This window comes from Balaenoptera acutorostrata, chromosome 6, assembly GCF_949987535.1.
Source record: "Balaenoptera acutorostrata chromosome 6, mBalAcu1.1, whole genome shotgun sequence".
Classification (NCBI taxonomy): Eukaryota; Metazoa; Chordata; class Mammalia; order Artiodactyla; family Balaenopteridae; genus Balaenoptera; species Balaenoptera acutorostrata.
This window is the reverse complement of record NC_080069.1, coordinates 92,190,846-92,214,204: the sequence shown is the minus strand read 5'-3', so window position 1 is coordinate 92,214,204 and position 23,359 is coordinate 92,190,846. Positions and strand designations below refer to the sequence as shown.

Sequence of the window (23,359 nt, the reverse complement as noted above, 5' to 3'; positions counted from 1 at the left end):
AGTTCAGAGTGGTTAAGATGCATCAGATTGATCCAAGCCAGGTCAACTGGATTTGTTCCTGGCTAATTGTTAAACTGCATCCCTCAGAGGGGAATGTGTAAGAAAGAGCCTGAGACAAAATTTGATGCTTTTTAATCAATTGAAGACATGTGTCATCTCTCAAATCTGACTGACTGCAAAAACAAAGATTGGCAATGTTCTTGCTTTTTTTTAAAAAATCACTCATATTGACTTCATCAAGTTGACAAGATCTCAGAAGTAGATCTGGGATCGTTCACAAATCAGAATTATGAAGAGAAACTGCGACAGCTGCTGCGGCACAAAATCTAACATGGATTGAAATGACCAAATATTATTAATGAACAAATCTGAAAACTGAATTTCACATACAGCATTACATTTCTCCCTGACACTAATGTGTGATAAAAATTAAAAATGATATCAAAATGTTTTAAAGTCATTGTGGTAATTACTAAAAGTAGCCAGCCATCCCATAGCTAGGCATTGTCAGAAGTCCACTCTGTGCAGTTGAAGTTTATATTAGCCCAGGACATCAAATTGTTCCCTTGAAGTTTCAGCTTTGGTGAGTGCTCTTTGACTAACATAAAGTTTTGACTATGACAGCAACACATAACCAAGTAGCATTCTTTACTAAATAAATCTAGATTATCTCAATGACCTGAAGGAATCAATATAATGTTCCAGTGTCCACCTATCTACAATGAGAAAAATCTAACCCAGTGTTTGAGGTATGATCAATTTATGCAAAGTACATTGCATGAGTCTAACTTCCATGCAAACATCTTCATACCTGGGAATCCTTTCAAATACCAAAATAAAATATTTACCTTTTTGTTAAGGGGAATAAAAAGACATGACAGTAGAATATACATCTTGATAGAAAAATAGTTAAAGCTTTTAATTCTCTGAATACCTAGAGTTAACATTTTATGACTACCCTTTGAAAACAGGGTATTTGGGAACAATTTTAAAGTTTTCAAAATCAGTACAAAGCTTATTCACATTTTTATTAAAGCCAACATCACTTTCACAAATCACAAAATGATTTCCTTATGAAAAGAGGAGCAGCCAAGTTTTTGGTGTGTCTGTCTCTGCGCTTAGGTAAGTCTGTTAAACACGGAGTCCAGGGGCTCCCCCCATCTCCTCTAGATGGACTCCGTAGTACAGTGACATTTCATACCATGTGTTCCTTGAAGAACCATTTCTGATGATCTGAGTTGGTACAGTCTCGTAAGAGTGGTACAAAACTGTCGCTCAATTCCTTCCTCTCAGCCTGAACACATTTCTTGGACTGTACATGAAATAAAGAACCATCCTACAAAAGATAATAGACATTGGGTGTTCAAGATAATTATAAGCAATTCCTCAGAAAGTATCTTTTCCTTAAAATGTGTTGTTAAGTGCTCAGGGTGATTTTTATTATTTCAGAAATATTTATTGAGTAATGAGTGTCTGCAGGTATGAAGGCAGCCCATGACTGTCTGTGCATAGAGAGGGCCAGGCTTGTAGAAACGTATGTCATGCTTGTCTCTCCCCGGAGCTCTTCATGGGGTCCTTGACTCTACCGTCAGGGCCGATGGTGCCACCTGCTGGCCATTCTGGGATCGGTCAGACCCTATATCTCACCCTTACTGATGTTCTTTTCCTTCAGGGTAACCAGGACCAAAGATCCTTTATTAATCTCTTCCACTTCTCTTAGGTCAACTAATTCCATCTCTGGTAGTCTCTTTCTCCTATGTATTTAAGTGGAGAATCAGGAAACTTGGCTTTAGTCCCAGCTCAGCCACAGACCAGCTGGGTGAGGGGACAGGTCACCAGAGAGGAAGCGGGTTCTGCAAAGTATGCCAATTCCCAAACCCCGAAGGACAATGACCCTCTCTAACGCCTCTCCCATTTCTTCTTTCCCCAACTGTTGCTGAGTTAACTCGGCAAGTCTCTCCCCAAGTTCTGGAGTTTATTTTCTTCCCTCCATCTCTCTCTGGTGTAAGCTGTACAGCCCCAAGGAACTTCATCATGGTTGAGCAGCAAAAGGGCAGAACAAGTGGCATACCTGTTCCAGGGAAACAGAACCCTTGGGAATAAAATTAGATGCAAAAGAATCTCAATAATATTAATCTGGAAAGCCCTTAAAGGTGCTCATAAGTTGCCTTTAGAATAATGTGAAAGTAAATAGTTAAAACTTCCCTCCTCCCACCCTTCTAAAGAAACTTGCTTAAATGGTCACTGAAATTAAAGATTTTTAAGGTAAAATTTTAACGACATTTCAAACCAATTTCATGATTTCTATCTTGCATTACTCTTCTTTGAGGGCTTACAATGGCTTCCAGTTGGAAGAAAGAAGGGAAGGACAAAACTTTTGGAGTTTACAAAAATATTTTTCCCTATTATTTTTTATATCACATAGACAGCACTATGGTGCCTGGCTTTTCCAGGAAACCTTCAAATTTCGTTGCTAATCATAACACTTTCTACAGGAAAGCATATTCCAACTTCTAATTATACTTAGAATTAATCCATTTATAAGTAGTATAGATGAATCTTTCTATCCCTGGGGCCAGGCTGGGAATGAAAGCTTTCCATTGAGATAAAAGTGAACTAATTCTTTCTTTTGAATTATTTTCTTTGGATTTATTCCCTCAAGTGCTTTTTTAGTGAGTCTTTGGAGATGACTGATGTATGAGTTCCACCACGGGCTTACTGCAAACATGGCAGGGGTAGTGCCTTTCAGGCGTGAAATAACACCCAGTCCCAAATCAACAATGGCTCTTCTGATAGAGAACCAACTCCATCAGAGAGGTTTTCTTGGTTATTATACAAGTAACAATTAATGTCTATAGAGCTTTACAGCTTCCAAAGACTCTTTCTGGCCATACATCTACTCCTCACTATGGCAGACAAGGGTGTGATTATTGTCCCCACTTCAGAGCTGGGAAAAATGAGACTTAGACAACGGGAGTGGCTTCTACTTGGATCTAACCTCATGTCCTTACACTTGGCAATTTGTTTCTCTCGTTTGAACCCCACATGATCTCTGAACGCATCGGGGACAGCGCCTCTTCCCATTCCAGCCAGTCGCAGCTCCAAGTGTAAGGAGGTCAGGAAGACTGAAAGGGAGTGGACAGTGAGGAAAGAAGGAAAGTGCTATCGGTGCTGGATGCCATGGGACCCCTTGGGGTCACTGTGAAGTTCCTGGTCTCCTGTAGGGGCCACATCCCTGAGACTTGCTAGGGACTCGCTTTACTTCCAGACTCCCCTCTGCAGCCCATGGGACCAGGAGTGACAGCAAGGAAGGTGTGAGACAGCTCCCTTACCTCCTGCAAGATGAACTTCTGATCCTCTGGGGTGGCTCCCTCGCAAAGATGCATGATGAGAACATCCGTTCCGGCCTCCACCGCCACGCAGCCTTCCGGCTGGTGGGTGTTATAGCGTATTTCATTCTGGGACGTGTACTCGAAAAACTAGAAACAGGGCGGCCAACATGTGCCAGTTACCCTCTGATGTGCAAAGAGGGAAGTCTTTAGAAAGAGGGATGAGAACCTGGGGTCACCAGGGCATGGGTGCTGGGATCCAGCTTTCTCCCCTCACCCACCAACACCAGCCTGTGTCCCCGGAGCACCACGTGCACCTCTGGAGGGGTGCTTAGCAAACATGAATGGAGGGGTCCTTTCCCATGCCCTTCTCGTTTGCTAGATTGTGAGGGCGGGGCTGGTTCCTGGGTCACCCCACACCCGCTGTGCCTATCCCCGGGCTGTTGCAGAACGGCAGGAAAGAAGATGGACCGGTCCCAGCACTCAGGGGCTCTCTGTGACCTTGATCAGCCACTTCCTCTCCTTTTCTTCATTCCTTTCCTCCTTCTTCCCCCGAAATATAATGGAGGCAACCATGCCTTGGAGACTATAAAGTTCCGTGCACAAGCAGGCAACAGGACTGCTAACAGGAGGACTTGTTCTTCAGAGCAATGGTTTTCCTACCCTAGTGTGCCTAGGAAAAATGCTGATTCCAGGCCCCACCCCCAAAGAGGGAATGAGGATTCCTTCTGTCTGAGATGGGGCCTAGGAAGCTGCACTTTTACACTTCTAACAAGACACGCAGCCACCCATCCACACTGATCCATCCCCTTGCTTCCAGGAGATTCTGACACAGGTGACTGTTCTTAAGGCATATGGAGCACTGCTTCTCAAACAAATCTCCCTGAAAGCTGGTCAAGACAAGAGATGGGTTGGGGAGGGATGGGATGGGTCTGAGAATCTGCATTTCTAAGCTCTCAGGTGATGCTGATGGTACCAGGTGGGGACACCTTTGAGGAGTGCTATTCTAAAGGGGGTGGAAGAACCTGAAAATTTTAAGGTTGTAGGGGTCCGAATTATGAAAGCTTACTGTTGACCATAATACGGCATAATATTCAAACGGAATTGGGGTGACTCCAGTTTGGAGGAAAACTTGAACCCCTTGTCTCCAGTGTCTGACACCTTACTTAGGACAGCAAGGCTTTGAAGGTCCAGAACCAATGCTTCGCTCTCTCCTGCATCCTCCGCTGGGCCCGCCCTGGCGGGTTTGCCTGCTTCCCGGGCCAGGGTCCTGTTATGGTCCTCAGAACTTCCAGGTCTTGCTCCCCTGCCCAGCTTGCAGTTCAGCACTTAACCCAGACAGATCTACCTGGGCCCTGACTGATGAAACTGCCCTAAAAACCGCTTTGCAATGTGGCACTACACATCAAATCCTATAATTTCATTTAAGAATTAATTCTGGAGAGACCTTCAAGATGGCGGAGGAGTAAGACGTGGCGATCACCTTCCTCCCCACAAATACATCAGAAATACATCTACATGTGGAACAACTCCTACAGAACACCTACTAAATGCTGGCAGAAGACCTCAGACCTCCCAAAAGGCAAGAAACTCCCCACGCACCTGGGTAGGGCAAAAGAAAAAAGAAAAAACAGAGACAAAAGAATAGGGACGGGGCCTGCACTTCTGGGAGGGAGCTGTGAAGGAGAAGTTTCCATGCACTAGGAAGACCCTTTACTGGCGGAGACAGGGGTGGGGTGGGGGAGAAGCTTCGGAGCCACGGAGGAGAGCGCAGCAAGAGGGGTGCGGAGGGCAAAGTGGAGAGAATCCCGCACAGAGGATCGGTGCCGACCAGCACTCACCAGCCCGAGAGGCTTGTCTGCTCACCCGCCGGGACGGGCGGGGGCTGGGAGCTGAGGCTCGGGCTTCAGAGGTCGGATCCCAGGGAGAGGACTGGGGTTGGCTGCCTGAACACAGCCTGAAGGGGGCTAGTGCGCCACAGCTAGCCAGTAGGGAGTCCAGGAAAATGTCTGGAACTGCCTAAGAGGCAAGAGACCATTGTTTCGGGGTGTGCGAGGAGAGGGGATTCAGAGCACCACCTAAACGAGCTCCAGAGATGGGCGCGAGCCGTGGCTATCAGCGCAAACCCCAGAGACGGGCATAAAACACTAAGGCTGCTGCTGCAGCCACCAAGAAGCCTGTGTGCAAGCACAGGTCACTCTCCACACCGCCCCTCCCGGGAGCCTGTGCAGCCTGCCACTGCCGGGGTCCCGTGATCCAGGGACAACTTCCCTGGGAGAACACATGGCGCACGTCAGGCTGTTGCAATGTCATTCTGGCCTCTGTTGCCGCAGGCTCGCCCCGCATCCGTACCCCTCCCTCCCCCCGGCCTGAGTGAGCCAGAGCCCCCTAATCAGCTGCTCCTTTAACCCTGTCCTGTCTGAGCGAAGAACAGATGCCCTCAGGTGACCTACACACAGAGGCAGGGCCAAATCCAAAGCTGAACCCCAGGAGCTGTGCAAACAAAGAAGAGAAAGGGAAATCTCTCCCAGCAGCCTCAGGAGCAGCGGATTAAGTCTCCACAATCAACTTGATGTACCCTGCATCTCTGGAATACCTGAATACACACGAAATCATCCCAAAATTGAGGGGGGTGGACTTTGGGAGCAACTGTAGACTTGGGGTTTGCTTTCTGCATCTAATTTGTTTCTGGTTTTATGTTTACCTTAGTTTAGTATTTAGAGTTTAGTATCATTGGTAGATTTGTTTATTGATTTGGTTGCTCTCTTCCTTTTTTTTTTTTAATATATAGATATATATATATTTTTTCCTTTTTCTCTTTTTGTCAGTGTATATGTGTATGCTTCTTTGTGTGATATTGTCTATATAGCTTTGCTTTTACCATTTGTCCTAAGGTTCTGTCTGTCCGTTTTTTTTTTTTTTTAATTTTATTTATTTATTTATTTATTTATTTATTTTTGGCTGTGCTGGGTCTTCGGTTCTTGCGAGGGCTTTCTCTAGTTGCGGCAAGTGGGGGCCACTCTTCATCGCGGTGCGGGGACCGCTCTTCATCGCGGTGCGCGGGCCTGTCTGTCCGTTTTTTGTTTCTTGGTTTTTTTTTGTAGAGTTTTTAGCGCTTGTTATCATTGGTGGATTTGTTTTTTGGTTTGGTTGCTCTCTTCTTTCTTTCTTTTTTTAAATTACTCTTTAATTTTTTATAATTTTTTTTATTTTTTATTTTAATAACTTATTTTATCTTATTTTATTTTTTTCTTTCTTTCTTTCTTTTTTTCTCCCTTTTCTTCTGAGCCGTGTGGCTGACAGGGTCTTGGGGCTCCGGCCAGGTGTCAGGCCTGGCCTCTGAGGTGGGAGAGCCAAGTTCAGGACATTGGTCCACCAGAGATCTCCCAGCTCCACATAATATCAAACAGCGAAAGCTCTGCCAGAGATCTCCATCTCAATGCTAAGACCCAGCTCCACTCAACGACCAGCAAGCTACAGTGCTGGACACCCCATGCCAAACAACTAGCAAGACAGGAACACAACCCCACCCATTAGCAGACAGGCTGCCTAAAATCATAATTAGGTCACAGACACCCCAAAACACACTACCGGATGCGGTCCTGCCCACCAGAAAGACAAGATCCAGCCTCATCCTACAGAACACAGGCACCAGTCCCCTCCACCAGGAAGCCTACACAAGCCACTGAACCAACATTAGCCACTGGGGGCAGACACCAAAAACAACGGGAACTACGGACCTGCAGCCTGCGAAAAGGAGACCCCAAACACAGTAAGTTAAGCAAAATGAGAAGACAGAGAAACACACAGCAGATGAAGGAGCAAGGTAAAAACCCACCAGACCTAACAAATGAAGAGGCAACAGGCAGTCTACTTTCCTGAAAAAACTTTCAAGAAGAAAGTTTTTCTACCTGAAAAATAATTCAGAGTAATGATAGTAAAGATGATCCAAAATCGTGGAAACAGAATGGAGAAAATACAAGAAACAAATACTGTATGCTAACACATATATATGAAAAAAAAAATGGTTCAGAAGAACCTAGGGGCAGGACAGAAATAAAGACACAGATGTAGAGAGTGGACTTGAGGACATGGGGAGGGGGGAGGGTAAGCTGGGACGAAGTGAGAGAGTGGCATGGACATATATACACTACCAACTGTAAAACAGATAGCTAGTGGGAAGCAGCCACATAACACAGGGAGATCAGCTCAGTGCTTTGTGACCACCTAGAGGGGTGGGATAGGGAGGGTGGGAGGGAGACGCAAGAGGGAGGAGATATGGGGATATATGTATATGTATAGCTGATTCACTTTGTTGTAAAGCAGCAATTAACACACCATTGTAAAGCAATTATACTCCAATAAAGATGTAAAGAAAAAAAGAATTAATTGAGTAAGTCATCTGAAATGCAGATCTGTTGGTGTTTTTTCCCTCTTATTTTTTTCTGACCAAAGATGTCAGTGGCAGGGTTATTTATAGTCACAAAAACAGAGAGGGAGGGAATCAGTTACCTCAACAGTAATTAATATAGCCACACAAAAGAATATCAAGGGGCCGTTAGGAATGATATCCTCAAAGGGTGTCTAACAACACAAGTAAAGTATGATTAAGTAATGGAAATAAGAGACTATAAAACATGTAGACATTATAACAACTATTTAAAATACATAATACCAAGGTCATGCATTAAAAGACATGGGGGGACTTCCCTGGTGTTACAGAGGTTAAGAATCCACCTGCCAATGCAGGGGACATGGGTTCGAGCCCTGGTCCAGGAAGATCCCACATTCCGTGGAGCAACTAAGCCCGTGTGCCACAACTACTGAGCCTGCGCTCTAGAGCCCGTGAGCCACAACTACTGAGCCCACGTGCCACAACTACTGAGCCCATGCGCCTAGAGCCCATGCTCCGAACAAGAGAAGCCACCGCAATGAGAAGCCTACACACCACAATGCAGAGTAGCTCCCGCTCACCGCAACTAGAGAAAGCCCGCGCACAGCAACGAACACCCAGAGCAGCCAAAAATAAATTAATTAATTTAAAAAAAAAAGACATGGGAAGTAAATATATCTTAATTATAATGGTGGTCGCTCTGGGTCCTGTCATTTACTACTTGCTTCTACTTTTTATATTTCCCAAATGTTCTGTGATGAGTATATATTACCTTTATAATAAAAAAAAGTCGCATATTTAATGATTTAAAAACACACAGATTTCCCCTCATCTCCCTCTTTGAAGGCCCACACCAATGATCCCTTGAGCACTGAGCATCCCACTGTCCATTGTCCCAGAGCTTGAGAATGTCAATCTATTAAAGAAGCAGCACCTACCTGGTTCTGACCCATCCCATGACAGTGGTACAGAATGACCTGATGTCCTGTGATCTGGTGTTCATTGGGAGGGTTATAGTCAAAGCAGTAATCGTTTAGTCCTTTGTTCTGGAGCTAAACAAAACATAAAGGCGTTTTAGTCCAGATTCCACCTAAGGCTGTGAGGGCGGGTGAATGGAGTAAGAGGAGTGGCTGCCTCAAGAACTGGACTCATTGCTAAGAGCCCCTGCCATTTCTAGTTTTAAAAGTGTTTTCCCATTCTATACCACAGGCAGGAATCATAACCTCCATTTTAAGAGGATACACCTGAGGAGCAGAGAGATGAACTCTTTATGGCCTGAGAGCTCATACCACCTCATGTCTCATTAGTACAGCCTTATTGCTGCACTAGGCCAAACACAGCTGGATTGTCACCTTGCGTATGTACCAAGGAGCTCCTGCTACTGCGCATCTGCAAAGGACACCCCAATTGAGAGACTCGGCATTCCACAGATCAGAAGTCCATCATTGTAGATTACAGGAACAGCATAATACAGAGCCAATGATTCACACACAAAGTCACACAACAGGTAAGCGGAGATACCTGAGTCTTGAATCCAGGACCTCAGACTCCAAGTCCAGTACTCTCTCCATCACTCAACATTGCCTAATCTAATGTCATCTCTAAGGTACTTTGGGATCTAAATCCCTTTAATCATTCGTAGAGCAAAAAACCATGGGATGTTCCATGCTCCCTCCTCCCTTCCAGGAGCTTCCAGAGAAAGACCCAAACATCTTGCAAATCCCTTTCTGGAGAGTTTAAAGAACCTCCTTCTGAACCCCACTCTTGCCCTGGCCCTTGTCCACCTTTGACTAGCCTGGTCCTGAGGATAAGGCTTAGCCATATAGAAAGAAGAATCCACAATCCACTAGCTCATAAAACACAGACCAGCATGTTCTTGATGTCCCTTTGCTTGTGAAGGAACCTGGGAACAGGAGATGTGAATAATCAGAGCATCTTATATTTAGAAGAACTCAAATGTCATTAAGCCAAGTTGTCCCCACTCTTGACCACCAAAGAACCTCAACCTCAAATCAGCTCTCTACGTTCAAAAGATGTGGTCTACCAAATAAACTACAAAAAAAACTAAAAAAGAAGAAAATAAAGGAGAAACCCCTAAAGATTAAAACAGATTGATTAAGCTAACTATATCAAGTTGGTGATAGACATAGAGGATGATTTTGAATGACTTTAGAGCATAGTATGTTTGACTACACCTCCTCAGTGAAATATATTTTATAAATAAATAGAGCTGCAAGAAATCTTAAACCTCATTCAGTATCACACTGTCAGTGGGAGGGTGGAGCAGAGAAGAGGGAAAGCAAGAGAGGCAAAATCTTGGTAATTGTAGAATCTCAGGGACAGGGTTCATTACACCACTCTCTCTGCATTTCTGTATGTTTGAACATTTTCATAATGCTAACTGAAATGAACACACCAATACCCTGCTCTGTATTTATCAAGACTTCCAGAACGGAACACAGCTCTTCTGATGAACACAACACAGAAGAGGAGGCCTCCCTAAGTTGGTGGAGTTTCAAGCAAAAGCCAAAGGTGCTGGACATTTTAGTTGACCTCATCCCAACAACATTTCTTTTAGGTTTTTTGAAATAACACAAGTGACTCTCCTTCCCTACTAATGCTTTTGTGGATCCCTGAGTTGGGAATTAGTAACTGGTCCAGTTATTGAGACTTGAAGTCATGTGATAGGAGTTAGTATAAAAAAATAGGACTTGGGAACACCAAGTTCCCAAGCCTCAGTTTCCATCTGTAAACTAGGAGGCTGTACTCACCAATTCTGAGATGCTTCCAGTGCTGACATTCTGGACTTGAGGCCCAGAGACTCAAGGAGAGAAGGAAGGACAGTGGATGAAAAGGGGGGCGGGGTGTGGGAGAGGCCAGCTGTCGCCATGAAGGGGTCTTTCTTTCACAGGGTTCGTCAATCAGACCTGGAGGCCAGGAGCACCCTCCCCAGCATGGGCCCACCTCGCTCACCATCCCGAAGAAGCCAGGCCTGTCCTCAGGCACGTGCAGTTCTGGATACACGGTATTCAAGAACCACTTGAAGTCCTTACACTGGAGCTTTGCACGGAGCTGCCTCCTCTCTGTCACATCCCCAAAGGGTTCCTGAGAAAATGACAAAACGGTGAGCCCCTGCAGGCCACGGTGCTTCCTATCAAAGCCCCTCTCTCACTCACTCAGTAAGCTTTTATTGAGCACCTATTGTGTGCGTAGCCTGCACGGGGCACAGAGGATAAGGAACGGCCTCAGACATAGTTGCAGCACCTTAGTAGGAGAGACTGCTGCACAAACAATGACACCCCCAGGTGCTCTCACTGCAGGGAGGTGTGGCCAGGTACAGGAAGGAAGAACACAAAGCACCTGCAGATGGGACAGGGAGCTGAATTCTGGGGCTGCACCAGCATCCCTGGCCCCATGTGTCATCCATGAGCGTGTGATCACAGACCAGGAACAAGTCAGTAGCACATGTATGCTATAATGTTCTGATTCACCACTGATACCTGAACACTCACTTCCAAACATAGGTAAGTATTCTAGAGGTAATTATGAATGAAAACCTTATATGCCCCACCTATTGAAGTCTAAATATATTCTTCGGATAGTAAGAGCAAAATGCTGCAATAATAAATACTTGTAGAAGTTTAGTTTTATGGACAAAACCAATGATTAAGAACTTCTGAATAATTAAATAAAGTAAGCATCTATTTAGCACAGCAAATGTGCAACCACAAGAGCAATGCTGAGTGCAAAGATATGACTGTCCTTGCATTATGACGTTCAACTATTAAAATTTGACAAGTTAAACATTTAACAAAATGGTAATGATAAGGAAAAACATTTGAATAAAATTTCAAATTTCTCCTTATTTCCCAGAAGTTCATTCTTTGATGAGAGTCACCATGCCCTCATCTTCAACCAAATATCCATTTCAACACATGGCCACTGGTCATTCAGACAAAAGGTGCATGCAGTGCCCCTCTTTCTAACATATTATTCTTTGGGAACCATCAGGAAGAGGGATCTGTGGGTTTCAGACTGGGTGACAGGGAAAAGCAGATGTTTCTACCCTGCAGCCCTGGGCAAGAGAGAGGAAACAATGACCCTGGAGCCCAGAGGCAGAGAGAGACCAAAGGGGAGGTCAGGGTGAGGGTCCCGAGAGTTCCGCAGAGCAGAAAGAGATCCACTGGGGTGGACCCAGTTCTACCCGCATCAGCTACGAGGCTTTGGGCAAGTTCCTTAAATCACTCTCTCTCTGAGCTTCAGTGTTCTCACCTATAAAATGAAAATTTCAGAGCTACCCTGAAGGGCTGCTATAAGGATTCACAAGAAGAGAGTTTCATCAAGTGGCCAGGAAAGAGGTCTTGGGGCAGACCTTCTTGTCTTGCCACGTGGCCCCTTAGTTATGTGAACACAGGTAAGTGGGACCCCTGTCCTGGGGTGTGCAGAGGTGGCCTGTCAGAGGCAGTGGGGCTCTTTGCTAAAATTTATTTGTAACCCCAAAATCAACACTTGTGGTGTCTTCACGCTTTCAGTCATTCTCAAACATGACAGTCACCCAATGTGCACGTTCCCAGCTGAGGTCACGTCTCAGCTCTTGTCCTGAAAGCAAGTGTCCTGTTCATGGTCTATTTAGTGGCACAGTTTTCAGATTGTTCTGCACTGTGTTGGTGATTTCACTGTTTTAAATGGCCCCCAAGCGTAGCGCTGAAGTGCTGTCCAGTGTTCCTAGTGCAAGAAGGCTATGATGTGCTGGAGGGAGAAAATAGGTGCATTGTATGAGCTTCACTTGGGCGTGAGTTCAATGTAGCCAATCAACAGTGTATATTAAATAAATTATTTAAACAGAAACACACATAAAACCAAGTTATGCATTGATCGATCGACAAAAAAGTCCACCTGCGAGAGGTTTGCAGGAATCTAACCCTGTACTTCCCCCACGAGCAATGGCTCAGTAGTTGGTTCCAAATTCAGTGACTGCAGTGACTGTATGGAGCATTAACTACTGCGAATAGTGAGAATCAACTGTCTGTTGTTATTGTAAGTGAAGGAATAAAGTTTTCCCATACAAGTGTCATGAGCACCCAATTTCCTCTCTATTTCTGGAACTAGATCTACTATGGTAGGAGGACAGAATTAGCTGCTATTGTTCGGATGCAGCCAGATGGAGCGTGGGTAGGCCGGGGAACTCACCAAGCGGGCCTGGGGGTTGCGATGGTAGTAGAGCTCTTTAAATTCATCCATCCACACTTCAGCTGCGCGGACACTGTTGGCCAGAGCCTTGTTGCGGGAGTAGGGAGCTTGCCTGGGGAAAACGTGGCCAACGTGCGAACACGGGTGTGTCTCCAGGGTCCCCCCGCACTGCCAGATCTGTACACAGAGCGGGGAGGAGGTGTGGGGTGGGGAGTGAGTGGGAAGTCAGCTGCAGGTCCACAACGCCCAGAGCAAGGAGGCTGGACACACGGAGGTCATGGTGAACACTGCCAAGGCCTCACCCTCCATGGGGCAGGGGGCCACTCCCCCAGCATACTCAGGACACAGGATGCAGTCAAAGAGCAAGAAAGCAGCCCCAAAGACAACTAAGCCATCGGAATCCAGACCCCAAAGTCCATGCACTAAGGCTCATGCGCTTGACTCCTAGGAGCACCCACAGTGGACCTCGCTGGGAACTTACTTATTATGTAAAGCACAGGCTGATTACCTGGTCTCCTAGCCACAGAAGATAGGAAAGCAGCAAGTAAGAAGAGAGGTTTGGAAGGGGGACAGGAAGAGCTTCTAGAGGCAGACAGAGCAGCCTGACACCTGGGGAAGAGGTAGAAAGACCATTAAAAGCACACCCCAAAACTCAGCAGGTGGAGTCATCTGGAGCCTTTTCATGCTGGGGCAAACGGCTGTGTATACCCCATTGTCCCCTGGATGTATGACCAAGGATAGCATCTGGTGCTTATAATGGGGGGGGGGGTGGGGGTGAGTCCTCAGTGGAGAGTCAAAGCCTTGTTTATTAACTCTTTTAAAGCAGGAAACCATATAAAATATTTGTAAAGTTTTAAATTTTCCATTTAAAAGCACGAACATCGACATAAGGTTTTGATACTTAAAATGCAAGATTCAGTTAACTAGAAAATCCACCCAAATGCTTGGGATTTCCCAAAGGGGCATCTGTGGATCACATACAGCAGAATCAATAGATGGGCTCATTACAAAAGGCAGATTCCCAGTCCCTACCGTAAATCTATCAAATCTGACTTTCCAGAGACCACGCCTGTTAATCTGCATTTTTAACAAGTTTCCCTAACAATTCTTCTATGGGTCAAAGTTTGAAAGTCACTGTGCCAAATAAAGAGGCTACTTTATCAAGCAGTCAAGCAAATCAAGGCTCCAAAACATGGGATCAGGAGGCAGGGACCTGTGTTTTGGTCCAGTCTCTGCCATGCACTCTTTGAGTGACCTTCAGCCAGTCACTACCCGCCTCCGGCCTCTGTCCCTCCCCTTTGTGGAGTGAGAGGAAAGAACTAGGTGAGACTTGCAAGACCCTTTCCAGCCCCAAATCTATTAAAAGTGTATTTTTTTAAAAGTTTACACAAGAAGACAGGCGTGATTACAGGATATGTGTGCCACTGTCATCTTTGAGGATCGTTGGATAAACTGCCAATATGGAGGAAAAGTCCACCAGGCTCTCCTAGCAAATACATCCTTCCCAGAGAGAAAGAGAACAGGTTAAGAATGAGTCCAAACAGAAGACTGGAATACTTACTCTAAAGGAGAATTCGAGGTTTTCTCCGCCCCAAACTTCCATTCCTGTATCATAAGACCCCAGGTATTCAAAATATTTCTTACTCACGGAAAACAGCCCACCAGCCATGGTTGGAGACCTAGAAGCGTGTGAATCATAATTCAAGGTAAGCAGCAGGAAACCATCACAGTTAGTTGAATCCCTTCTCACCACAAGCCTGGAGTCCATTCATCCACATAAGCATACCCTGAGTTCACGCTCTGTGCCTGGTGCTGAACTGGGCTGGAGGCACAGACGTGCCCCATAGCCCCTGCCCTGGGGAAGCTCGCAGACATCTCACCAGGCAAGCACAGAGCAAGGTGTGGGATGACTAAGGCCAACCTAGGGCCCAGCGGGAACGCAGAAGCAGCCATGAGATGCGGAGGGGGGCGGGTAGGGCTAAGTTTCTCAGAGGAGGCACGGTCTGCAGCACAAAGGGGAGTGAGCCAAGAAGAGGAATGGAATGGTCCTCCGAGAAGACAGGAGCATGAGCAAAGGCCTAAGGGTGAGAGAAACCCTTGTACTTCTAGGAGCACAGAGAGCAAGGAGAGATGAGCAGAGAGAGACCAGGTTCTCAGAGGGTGGCAGGAGTAAGGGTGCAGTGGCCTTGCTCATGCAGTCACAGTGCAGCCCTCACAGATGTCCCTTAGGGGCCAGTAGAGGCCACTCTGGCATCTTAAAGCTCCCCAAGGGCTTGAGCCTCTCCTGCAGGAATGGCCTCCCCTCCAGGACCCACAAGGCCAGCTCTGGCCTGCTGCCTCGGCCAGCCCTGTTTTCTCCCTGCCGGGTTCATCTAGGAGACGGCACTGGTTTCAGAAATGGCCCAAGGCTTCCATCCTACCCCCGCAGAAAGCTACAGGGTCAACACACCACAGAGGTGCAGAGGAATAAATTTAAAAATGAGGAAATATATAACATGAAGAGCCTAACAGTTCAAAATTTTAAGATCCTCCAGTAGTGCTTCCGGGCCTTGACAAAGTATTGGCTTTTCCTGCACTCCAAGCTCTGGGCCAATGAGAACAGGACAGCAAGACTATGGAAGAGAAGGTTCTAGGCTACAAAGCATTTTCATGTGTGTTCATCCTAAAGGCTAGGAAATAGGTAGGGTGGATATGTTCATACCTATTTCACAAGTGAGAAAACTGAGGCCCAAGGATATTACGGGAGGGGAAGGATAGCTGGCCACAATGTCCCTGAGCATGTGCGTGCATGCGTGCGTGCGTGTGTATGGGGGGGGCAGTTCGTGTCAGCCTCACAGGCTGCATATGTGACCCTTGATATGATCCTTCCTACTTGGTGCCTCAGTTTCCAAACCTGCTAAATGAGGGGTTGGGCAGCATGCCGCCCCTCAGGGCTCCCACAGAAGCCTACATGTCATTCTTGAGTCCTCCCCTCATTCCCATTCAATTCCTCCCAATTTTCCCACCACAAAGTCTCTGGAGTCCACCATGTCCCTCCATCTTCTCCTGCACCATCATCTCTGAGCTGGAAGACTGCAACGCCTCCCAGTGGTGCCCCTACCTGCAGCTCCACCCCCTCCAGGCCCCCACCCCTCACCATGTGGCATCCAGCACAGACTTTAAAGAATGCAACAGGCTAAATAAGGTCACTTCCAGCTCAAATCCCTTCACTGGCTTCTGAACACCCACAGTAAAGTCCAAACCCCTTTCCTTGGCCTTCAAGGCTGGATATGACTTGGCCCCATTCACCTCTCCAGCCCTGTCTCTCAACACCATCTCCACAGTCGTTCCTCTCCAGCCAGCACTGGGTCATCTCAAGGTCTGGACTCAGGTGGAAGGATTCAGAAGGCCAGCTGCCAAACATGGGTGCAGATCTACGACACCACTTCTGGGTCAATACCCCAGTGATAAAGCTGAAGTCCGACCTCCACCGGCCTGACTCCCACATCTGTCTCCCATTTGGTGCTAAACTTGGAAGGAGAGGAAGAAGCCAGACTATGACTTCAACACCTCAAGAATGAGGGCAACCCAGCACCGCTTGAGCCTTCTCTTCTCAGACCCAGGCTCACCCACTGGCCAAAGTTGGCCCCTGTACCCCCAGGTCTACTCATCCCCGCAGCTCAGAAGGAGCCTGGCAGTGTGTCCTCAAAATATTAGCCATGGAATTACCATAGCAAGTCCAGTCCTAGGTATATACCCCAGGGAACTGCAAACAGGCACTCAAACAGATAATAGTGTACCGCTATTCACAGCAGCATTATTTACAATAACCAAAAAGTGGAAATAACCCAAGTGTCCATCAACAGACAGATGGATAAATAAAATGTGGATGCATACACAATGGAATATTATTCAGCCATTAAAAGGAATGAAGTTCTAGAAGGACCTTGAAAATACTTTGTTAAGGAAAAGAAGCCAGACACAAAAGGATAAATATTGTGTGATTCTACTTATATGATGTACATAAAATAGGGAAATCCATAGAGATGGAAAGTAGAGTAGAAGTTACCGGGGGCTGGAGGAGGGGAGGAAAGGGAATTATTGCTTAACAGGTATAGAGTTTCTATTTAGGTTGATGAAAAAGTTCTGGAAATATGTGGAGGTGATGGTTCTACAATACTGTGAATGTGCCTGATGCTAGTGAATTGTGCATTTAAAAAATGGTTAAAATGGTAAACTTTATGTTATATATATTTCACCACAATTTTTAAAATAAACTTAAAAAAATATATATATATACACCAATATAAAATCCACATATATAGCAATGATTTTTAATAAAAGTAAACAAATACTCTGGAAAAAGAAAGGAGAGGCAACAGCTAACCATCCCTCCTGAGGGCCTTCACTGACAAGTTGGCCAGATGCATGCTCAGAGAAGGCACGCTCAGAGAAGTCAACCCCTGACCTGATGACATCAATGGGGGACCGCATGCGGATCCTCTCCCTCTCGGGAACCACGTGCCACGTGAACACCAGCCTCCAGTCGAAACCGCCAATCTGGGGCTCCCCAGCGTTCCCCAGGTACTCGAAGGTGTTCCAGTCGATCACATCGATCACAGGGCACACCACTGCCAACTCCTTTTCATGGATCCTGAAAACAGTCAGAACAGCCCCTTGCTCCACTGTGTACAGGCAGCAGGAGGACAACTAGGAAACCTGAGAATTAATTCTCCTTAGCCTTCCACTAGAAGGAGGAACACCTATCTGAGAAAGGCCTGCTTCTCTTATTCCAGGGGTCTACAGCGAAGTCAGCCCTGGCAGGTGAGCAAAAGGGGGCTGCTGGGCGGTGGGGGGAGGCAGGGAGCTAGGACTCTGGCCCTGATATGAAAAGTCCCATAGCTTTAATATTCTGATTCCATCTAGGGATAGTCTGGTTAAATTTGAATCCCTCTATGAAAGTCATGATGTCAAAATTAAAGCTAAATTTTAAAATGGAAAGCACATTTTCAGTTTCTCAAGACTGCAAGAGATTTCTTCATTTAATTAAAATGAAACATCTTCAAGTCAAGAAATAATTATCTCCCTATGAACAGAGATGCGCCCAGACCAAAGGGTCTGCTTTGGAGTTAGAAAATAAATTTTAATCCTGCCTCGTACTTGCTGTGTAACATTAGCGTTGTCACCTAACTGCTTAGAGCCTGTTGCCTCATGGGTTACACTGGAAAAATACACCTACTCATAGGTTAATGTGGACTCCCTACGGGAATGTTTGTAAGAGGCTGGCAGAGAACCCGGAACTACTGCTATATTTTTCTTTTAACCTTTTTTATTATTAAATGTTACACGTAGTGGAAAATGTGATAATTTCCTTTTGCAAGCATCAGCCTGTGCGTAGTCTTCAGCAGTTCTCTCCACAATCATTCTTACAAGCCCAGCCATCCTTCAGCAGGCTTCCAGACTGTGTTTCTTTGCATTTGACAGCACACCAGGAAACATGAACTGAGACTGAACCATGTGTGAACACGAGATTTCTCTGGGTTACATTTTGGGGGCAGTTCTCTGGAATTTGAGACCTATAAATCATAAACTTGTGACTTGCAGCCCAGCTGGTTGGAACCATGGGTAGTCTAATTTTTACAAGAAAGGGAGAAACGGGGGGATCCTGCACTGGAGTAAAGAATTCTAAATCATGGTTAGAGAACGTGCAGGCCCAGTAGCAGTGGTTACTGGGTAGTGTTTCCTGGCATCTTGTGAGCCAGGGACCAGGGATGCCAAACATCCTGCAGTGTGCAGTCCAGCCCTACACAGCAAAGAATGGTTCTGCCCCAGATGTCAACAGCAGCTTATAAAATGCCAGGAGCACTACCCAGTTGATGTGACAACCAAAAACATCTTCCACTTCCAAAAGCCCCTGGAGGAAAGGGGTTACTGTGACTGGTTGGGACAGTCTACGCTCCAGTGTCTCGACTCTCGTGCACCCTCAAGTCTTCAGGGAGCTTCTGAAACATCCAGAAGGCCAGGATCCACCCCAGAGATTCAGATCCAAATAGTCCAGGAGTTTTTTTTTTTTTTTTTTTTTTTTTTAATGAGGATCTTGAATCAGATGCGTATGTTTGATTGATTGATTGATTGATTGATTTTTGGCTGTGTTGGGTCTTCGTTTCTGTGCGAGGGCTTTCTCCAGTTGTGGCAAGCGGGGGCCACTCTTCATCGCGATGCGCGGGCCTCTCACCGTCGCGGCCTCTCTCGTTGCGGAGCACAGGCTCCAGACGCGCAGGCTCAGTAGTTGTGGCTCACGGGCCCAGCCGCTCTGCGGCATGTGGGATCTTCCCAGGCCAGGGCTCGAACCCGTGTCCCCTGCATTGGCAGGCGGATTCTTAACCACTGCGCCACCAGGGAAGCCCAGTCCAGGAGTTTTTAAGGTTCCCCAGTTATTTCTAAAGGGTAACCAGGGGAGAATCCCTTTGTCTCCAGGTATGGAGCAAGGACGTGATTATGGGGAATGCTGCCTCGCTCTCTCCAAAGGGTGGGACGGAGTGAAGTGGAATTCTAGATGGCATTAATGAATCAGCTGAAGGGGAAAAGTGCCGCTACCATGACTTTAGACAGGCCTAGAGGCAGCCCTCTGTATGCACAGTGGGGGAAGGGGGGAAGGGCGAACTCACTAGTCCAGGTTCCAGAGTGAGCACCTAGCTGTCACTATGTTCTAAGTAATCTCAGAGTCCATCACTGGCCTGAGGAACGCTGAGTCCTTTCTGCGGGTGAAGCTCACTCGTTGAACAAGTGCCAGCAATGGGCTGAGGGGGAGAATGAGGCAGCAAAGGACCGGGACAGCAGGAAGTGGCAGAGCAGAGCTCGGTCCCATGCAGGAAGAGAGGCGAGGGGGTCCCTAGCTCTTCCAAACACACCCTGACAACCAAGCGTTGGATGCCAAGGGAAAGCAGTTTGCCAAATGCACAGACTCTGACCCTCCAGCCCTTCACCCACTCCACAGGGAGAGGACCAAACAGAAACCGCCCCCAGACTTTCCTCTCCCACCCAGAGGAGCTCTGGGCTTGCCAGCTCAGCTCCTGATGCAGAATCAGTAGGATGGAAAGGGAAAGAGAGAAGAGAAGAGAACAAAAGTAGGCCCAGGGGCAGGTGGGAGGGTGAGTGTAAGAGACTGTGGGACAGCAGGGGAAATATCCTTGAAGACACAGCCATATTTATACTTTCATGACTCTATAAAAAATATATTAAAACAATATTTTATGACTATATTGGTAAAAAGACAAACAATCCAGGCTAGATTCATTATTATATATTCATTATTATGATATTCATTTTCCATTCCAATTTTAAAAGAAATTAACATAAATTTTTGGGGGGGGGCGTCCCTTAAAGTTTCATGGGTGGGCCGTAGGTATTGTAGGTACTGCATGTAATGAATAAGTCAGCCCAGCTTGAAGGAAATACATCAAAATGTATACCCTCCAGGAGTGCAATTCTGTGTGATTGACCATTATTTTTTTCTTGGTTGATCATACTAAGTTTTCTACAATAAACGTGTATAATAAGCAGTAATAAAAGCAAACACTCATCTAGGACCTCCCACATGCTGGCATGTTCTAAGCACTGTCCGTGTATTAAGTCATTTAACAGCCTCCACAGCCCCAGGAGGTAGGGACTTTTACCACGCCCAGGAACAGAGGCTTTGCCCAAGGAGCATCTGAGCCCAGCGCCCCTGCCTCTCATGCCAGTTTGGTCAGGGCCCCCCCTCACCCCCGCCCCCCCACGGACAGTCCACGCACCTCTGCAGCAGCGGCTCCAGCCACCCTTCGTGGCACTCACAGTGGCAGTCCAGGAAGGTCAGCACGTCGCCCTTGGCCGCGGAAGCCCCCAGCAGCCGTGCCCGCACCAGGCCCTCCCTCTTGTTGGCGCGGATCAGGCGGACCTTGGGCAGCCTGGCCAGCTCGGAGACCAGGCGTTCCTTCAGGTGCTCTGGGGAGGCAAGCGGGACACCGAGGGTCACCGCCACACATCCCCAGCCGTGTCCTTCCAGGGCCTCCCTGTCCCCAAAAGAAGACTAAGTAGACACGAGCCTCCTTTGCTCTGCACCAGGGACGTCCTCACCGCACCCGGAACCAAGGCTGGAAGCCCCTGAAGGCCAGGGAGGTTGGGGTGGAGGATTCCAGAACCACCAAACGCTCCCGCTCAAAACACACGCACATTGAACTGTACTCCTGAAATGACTGAATGTGTCATGTGGATGTATCTCAATAAAGCTATTACCTCCCAAAATTAGCTTGACTTGTGAACATTTAAATAAAAAGCACAAGAACCATCCAACCACGATTTTTCCAAAAAATCGTGTTAATATAAACTTTGTTCATTTATGTTAATTATGCAATACGTCATAAAATTTTAATTTATATGGGATTATATTAACATAAATTTTATTTATAATAAAATTACGTTAACACAAATTTTCTCAGAAGCACATTTCAGTAGACACAGTAATAATAATAATAATGGCAGCCAAAATGAGAAAGCCTACTGTGCTAATTACAGTCCAAGTGATTCATATAACTCATCTGAGTCTTATAACGACCCTATGAGGTAAGTACTACTTTTATGAATGAGAACACTGATGCCAGAGAGGCTAAGTGACGTGCCGAGGTCCCAGACAAGTGAGCTGAGGAGACATGATGTGAACCCAGGGACTCTGGCTCGAGTCTACAGGCTTAACGCTGCCTCCAGAGCTTTCTTCTAGAGCTGCCCATCCTTGTTAAACAAATCCAAACTTTGTCAGGAGGACATGCTTATCCCATTTTGTAAGAGAGGAAATGAGTCCTTAAGAGTTGAAAGGACGTGCCCACAGCTAGAGCTGGCCCCAGGACTCCCAACTCCACACACAGGCTCTGGGACTAGAGGCCCCGATTCATGCCTCTCGATGGGTAGGTGGAGGCAGGTGAGAACCAGTCAGGTAAAATAAAAATGAGAGAACCTCCCCACATCAACATGGGCTTCATCTCAAAGTCCCTCTCATCATCAGTGAAGGGAAAACTTTGTAAAATGTTCTAAGTTGCTTTGTTGCCTGTGAAATGTTTCCCTAAGTACTCTTGATACTCAAACAAAAAACAAAAAACATTCATTGGTTGATTTTTTTCCAACCCTAAATATAACTGCATATAAGCTAATGGCAGGAATAAGGGAGGTGACTTCCCAAGCAAAGCTAATTAGTGGCAGTGCCCAGGGAACACAGGAAAACTGTGGTGCAGCCTCCCAGTACTCATTATGGGTTTGGTCTGCATCAATTTTCTATCTGCCTGAACTGTCTTCCCCCATCCTGGAAGGCGCTGACATCCCTCATCAGCTCAGACTGACCCTGCAGGAAGGGTGGGAGGAGGGGGCAGGGCAGGACTTCTTACCTTCAATACACGCTGAGAGGGGCATCCTGCTGGCTTTACAAATTACCACGATGGGGAGGGGAAGTCTTGGCCCCACAGAGCCTTACATTTATGGGAGCACTGAGCTGTACTGGAAGGGCTTCATACTGTATTCCTGTCTGCTGAGCAGCTGCTTGATCCCATAAAGAGAAAATAATCTGATATTTGCTTCTGAATGAATACATTTCTGAAACGTTTTTGGCACTTTGCAGTTTTTTAAATAGTTCATAAAAGCAGAAGTTATCGTTGAACAAGTGCCAGCAATGGGCCAGGCCCTGATGTAGCAAGCTACCACCTTCATCTCATTTAATCCTCAACAATGACCCTGAAAGGTAAGAACTACTATTATGCCATTTTACAGGGCTGGAAGACAAGGTTGAAACTAGTTAAGCTCCTTGCTCAAGGCTATACGGCTGCAAAGTGTTGGAGCTGGGATGCTAGGCTATGCGGTGTGACCCAGAACCAGCGTCTACACAGACATATTGAAAACAACCCTGGGAGGAAAGGAAATGGAGATGCATGCCTACTATAAGCTGGCTGCTACGTGGGGTTCTGTCCTACACATGATCTCATGTATTCCTCACCACAGGTCTCTGGTATTAGTGTAGATAAACCCATTTACAGATTAGAAACTAAGGCTCAGAAGACAAGTGACTTGCCCAAGGTGACATGACGGGTTATGGTAAAGCTCGCCTAAGACCCCTGACCCCAGAATTCAGCACCTTGTAGGCTACACTAGGCCTCAACCCCCAGCCTGGCTTGCCTGCTGCCATGGGGAATGCCAGCTTCCCCTAAGACTCACTCTCCCCATGCTTTTCAGCTGAGCACATGGCCACCCTCCATAGAGATGGCGTTCCTAGCCTCCCTCACAGGTAGGCGTGGCCAGGTGACTCTGTTCTACTCAGTGGGACTGAGGGCAACTTCCAGGTGTAGCTCCCAGTCCCCTTGAAACCCTTCTGCTGATGGGAGTGAGCAGGAGGTGGAGACCCAGCCTGGGCTATGCAGACAGAGGCAGTGCACCATCCTCGAGAGGAAGG

General features: G+C 46.6%; 1 protein-coding gene across 1 annotated transcript in view; it reads right to left on the bottom strand.

Annotated features, from left to right (window-relative positions):
• Positions 1–240: 240 nt before the first annotated feature.
• The window catches only part of GALNT12 (polypeptide N-acetylgalactosaminyltransferase 12), a 39,380-nt gene continuing 16,261 nt past the window's right edge, over positions 241–23,359 (bottom strand). Inside the window, exons 3-10 of the mRNA XM_057549428.1 lie at positions 20,685–20,874; positions 17,360–17,545; positions 14,474–14,591; positions 12,913–13,089; positions 10,696–10,827; positions 8,661–8,774; positions 3,333–3,479; positions 241–1,336 (exon numbers count right to left, since the gene is read on the bottom strand). Coding sequence (XP_057405411.1) covers positions 1,196–1,336; positions 3,333–3,479; positions 8,661–8,774; positions 10,696–10,827; positions 12,913–13,089; positions 14,474–14,591; positions 17,360–17,545; positions 20,685–20,874 — 1,205 coding nt within the window. The 3' untranslated portion in view covers positions 241–1,195. The remainder of the gene's footprint in view (positions 1,337–3,332; positions 3,480–8,660; positions 8,775–10,695; positions 10,828–12,912; positions 13,090–14,473; positions 14,592–17,359; positions 17,546–20,684; positions 20,875–23,359) is intronic.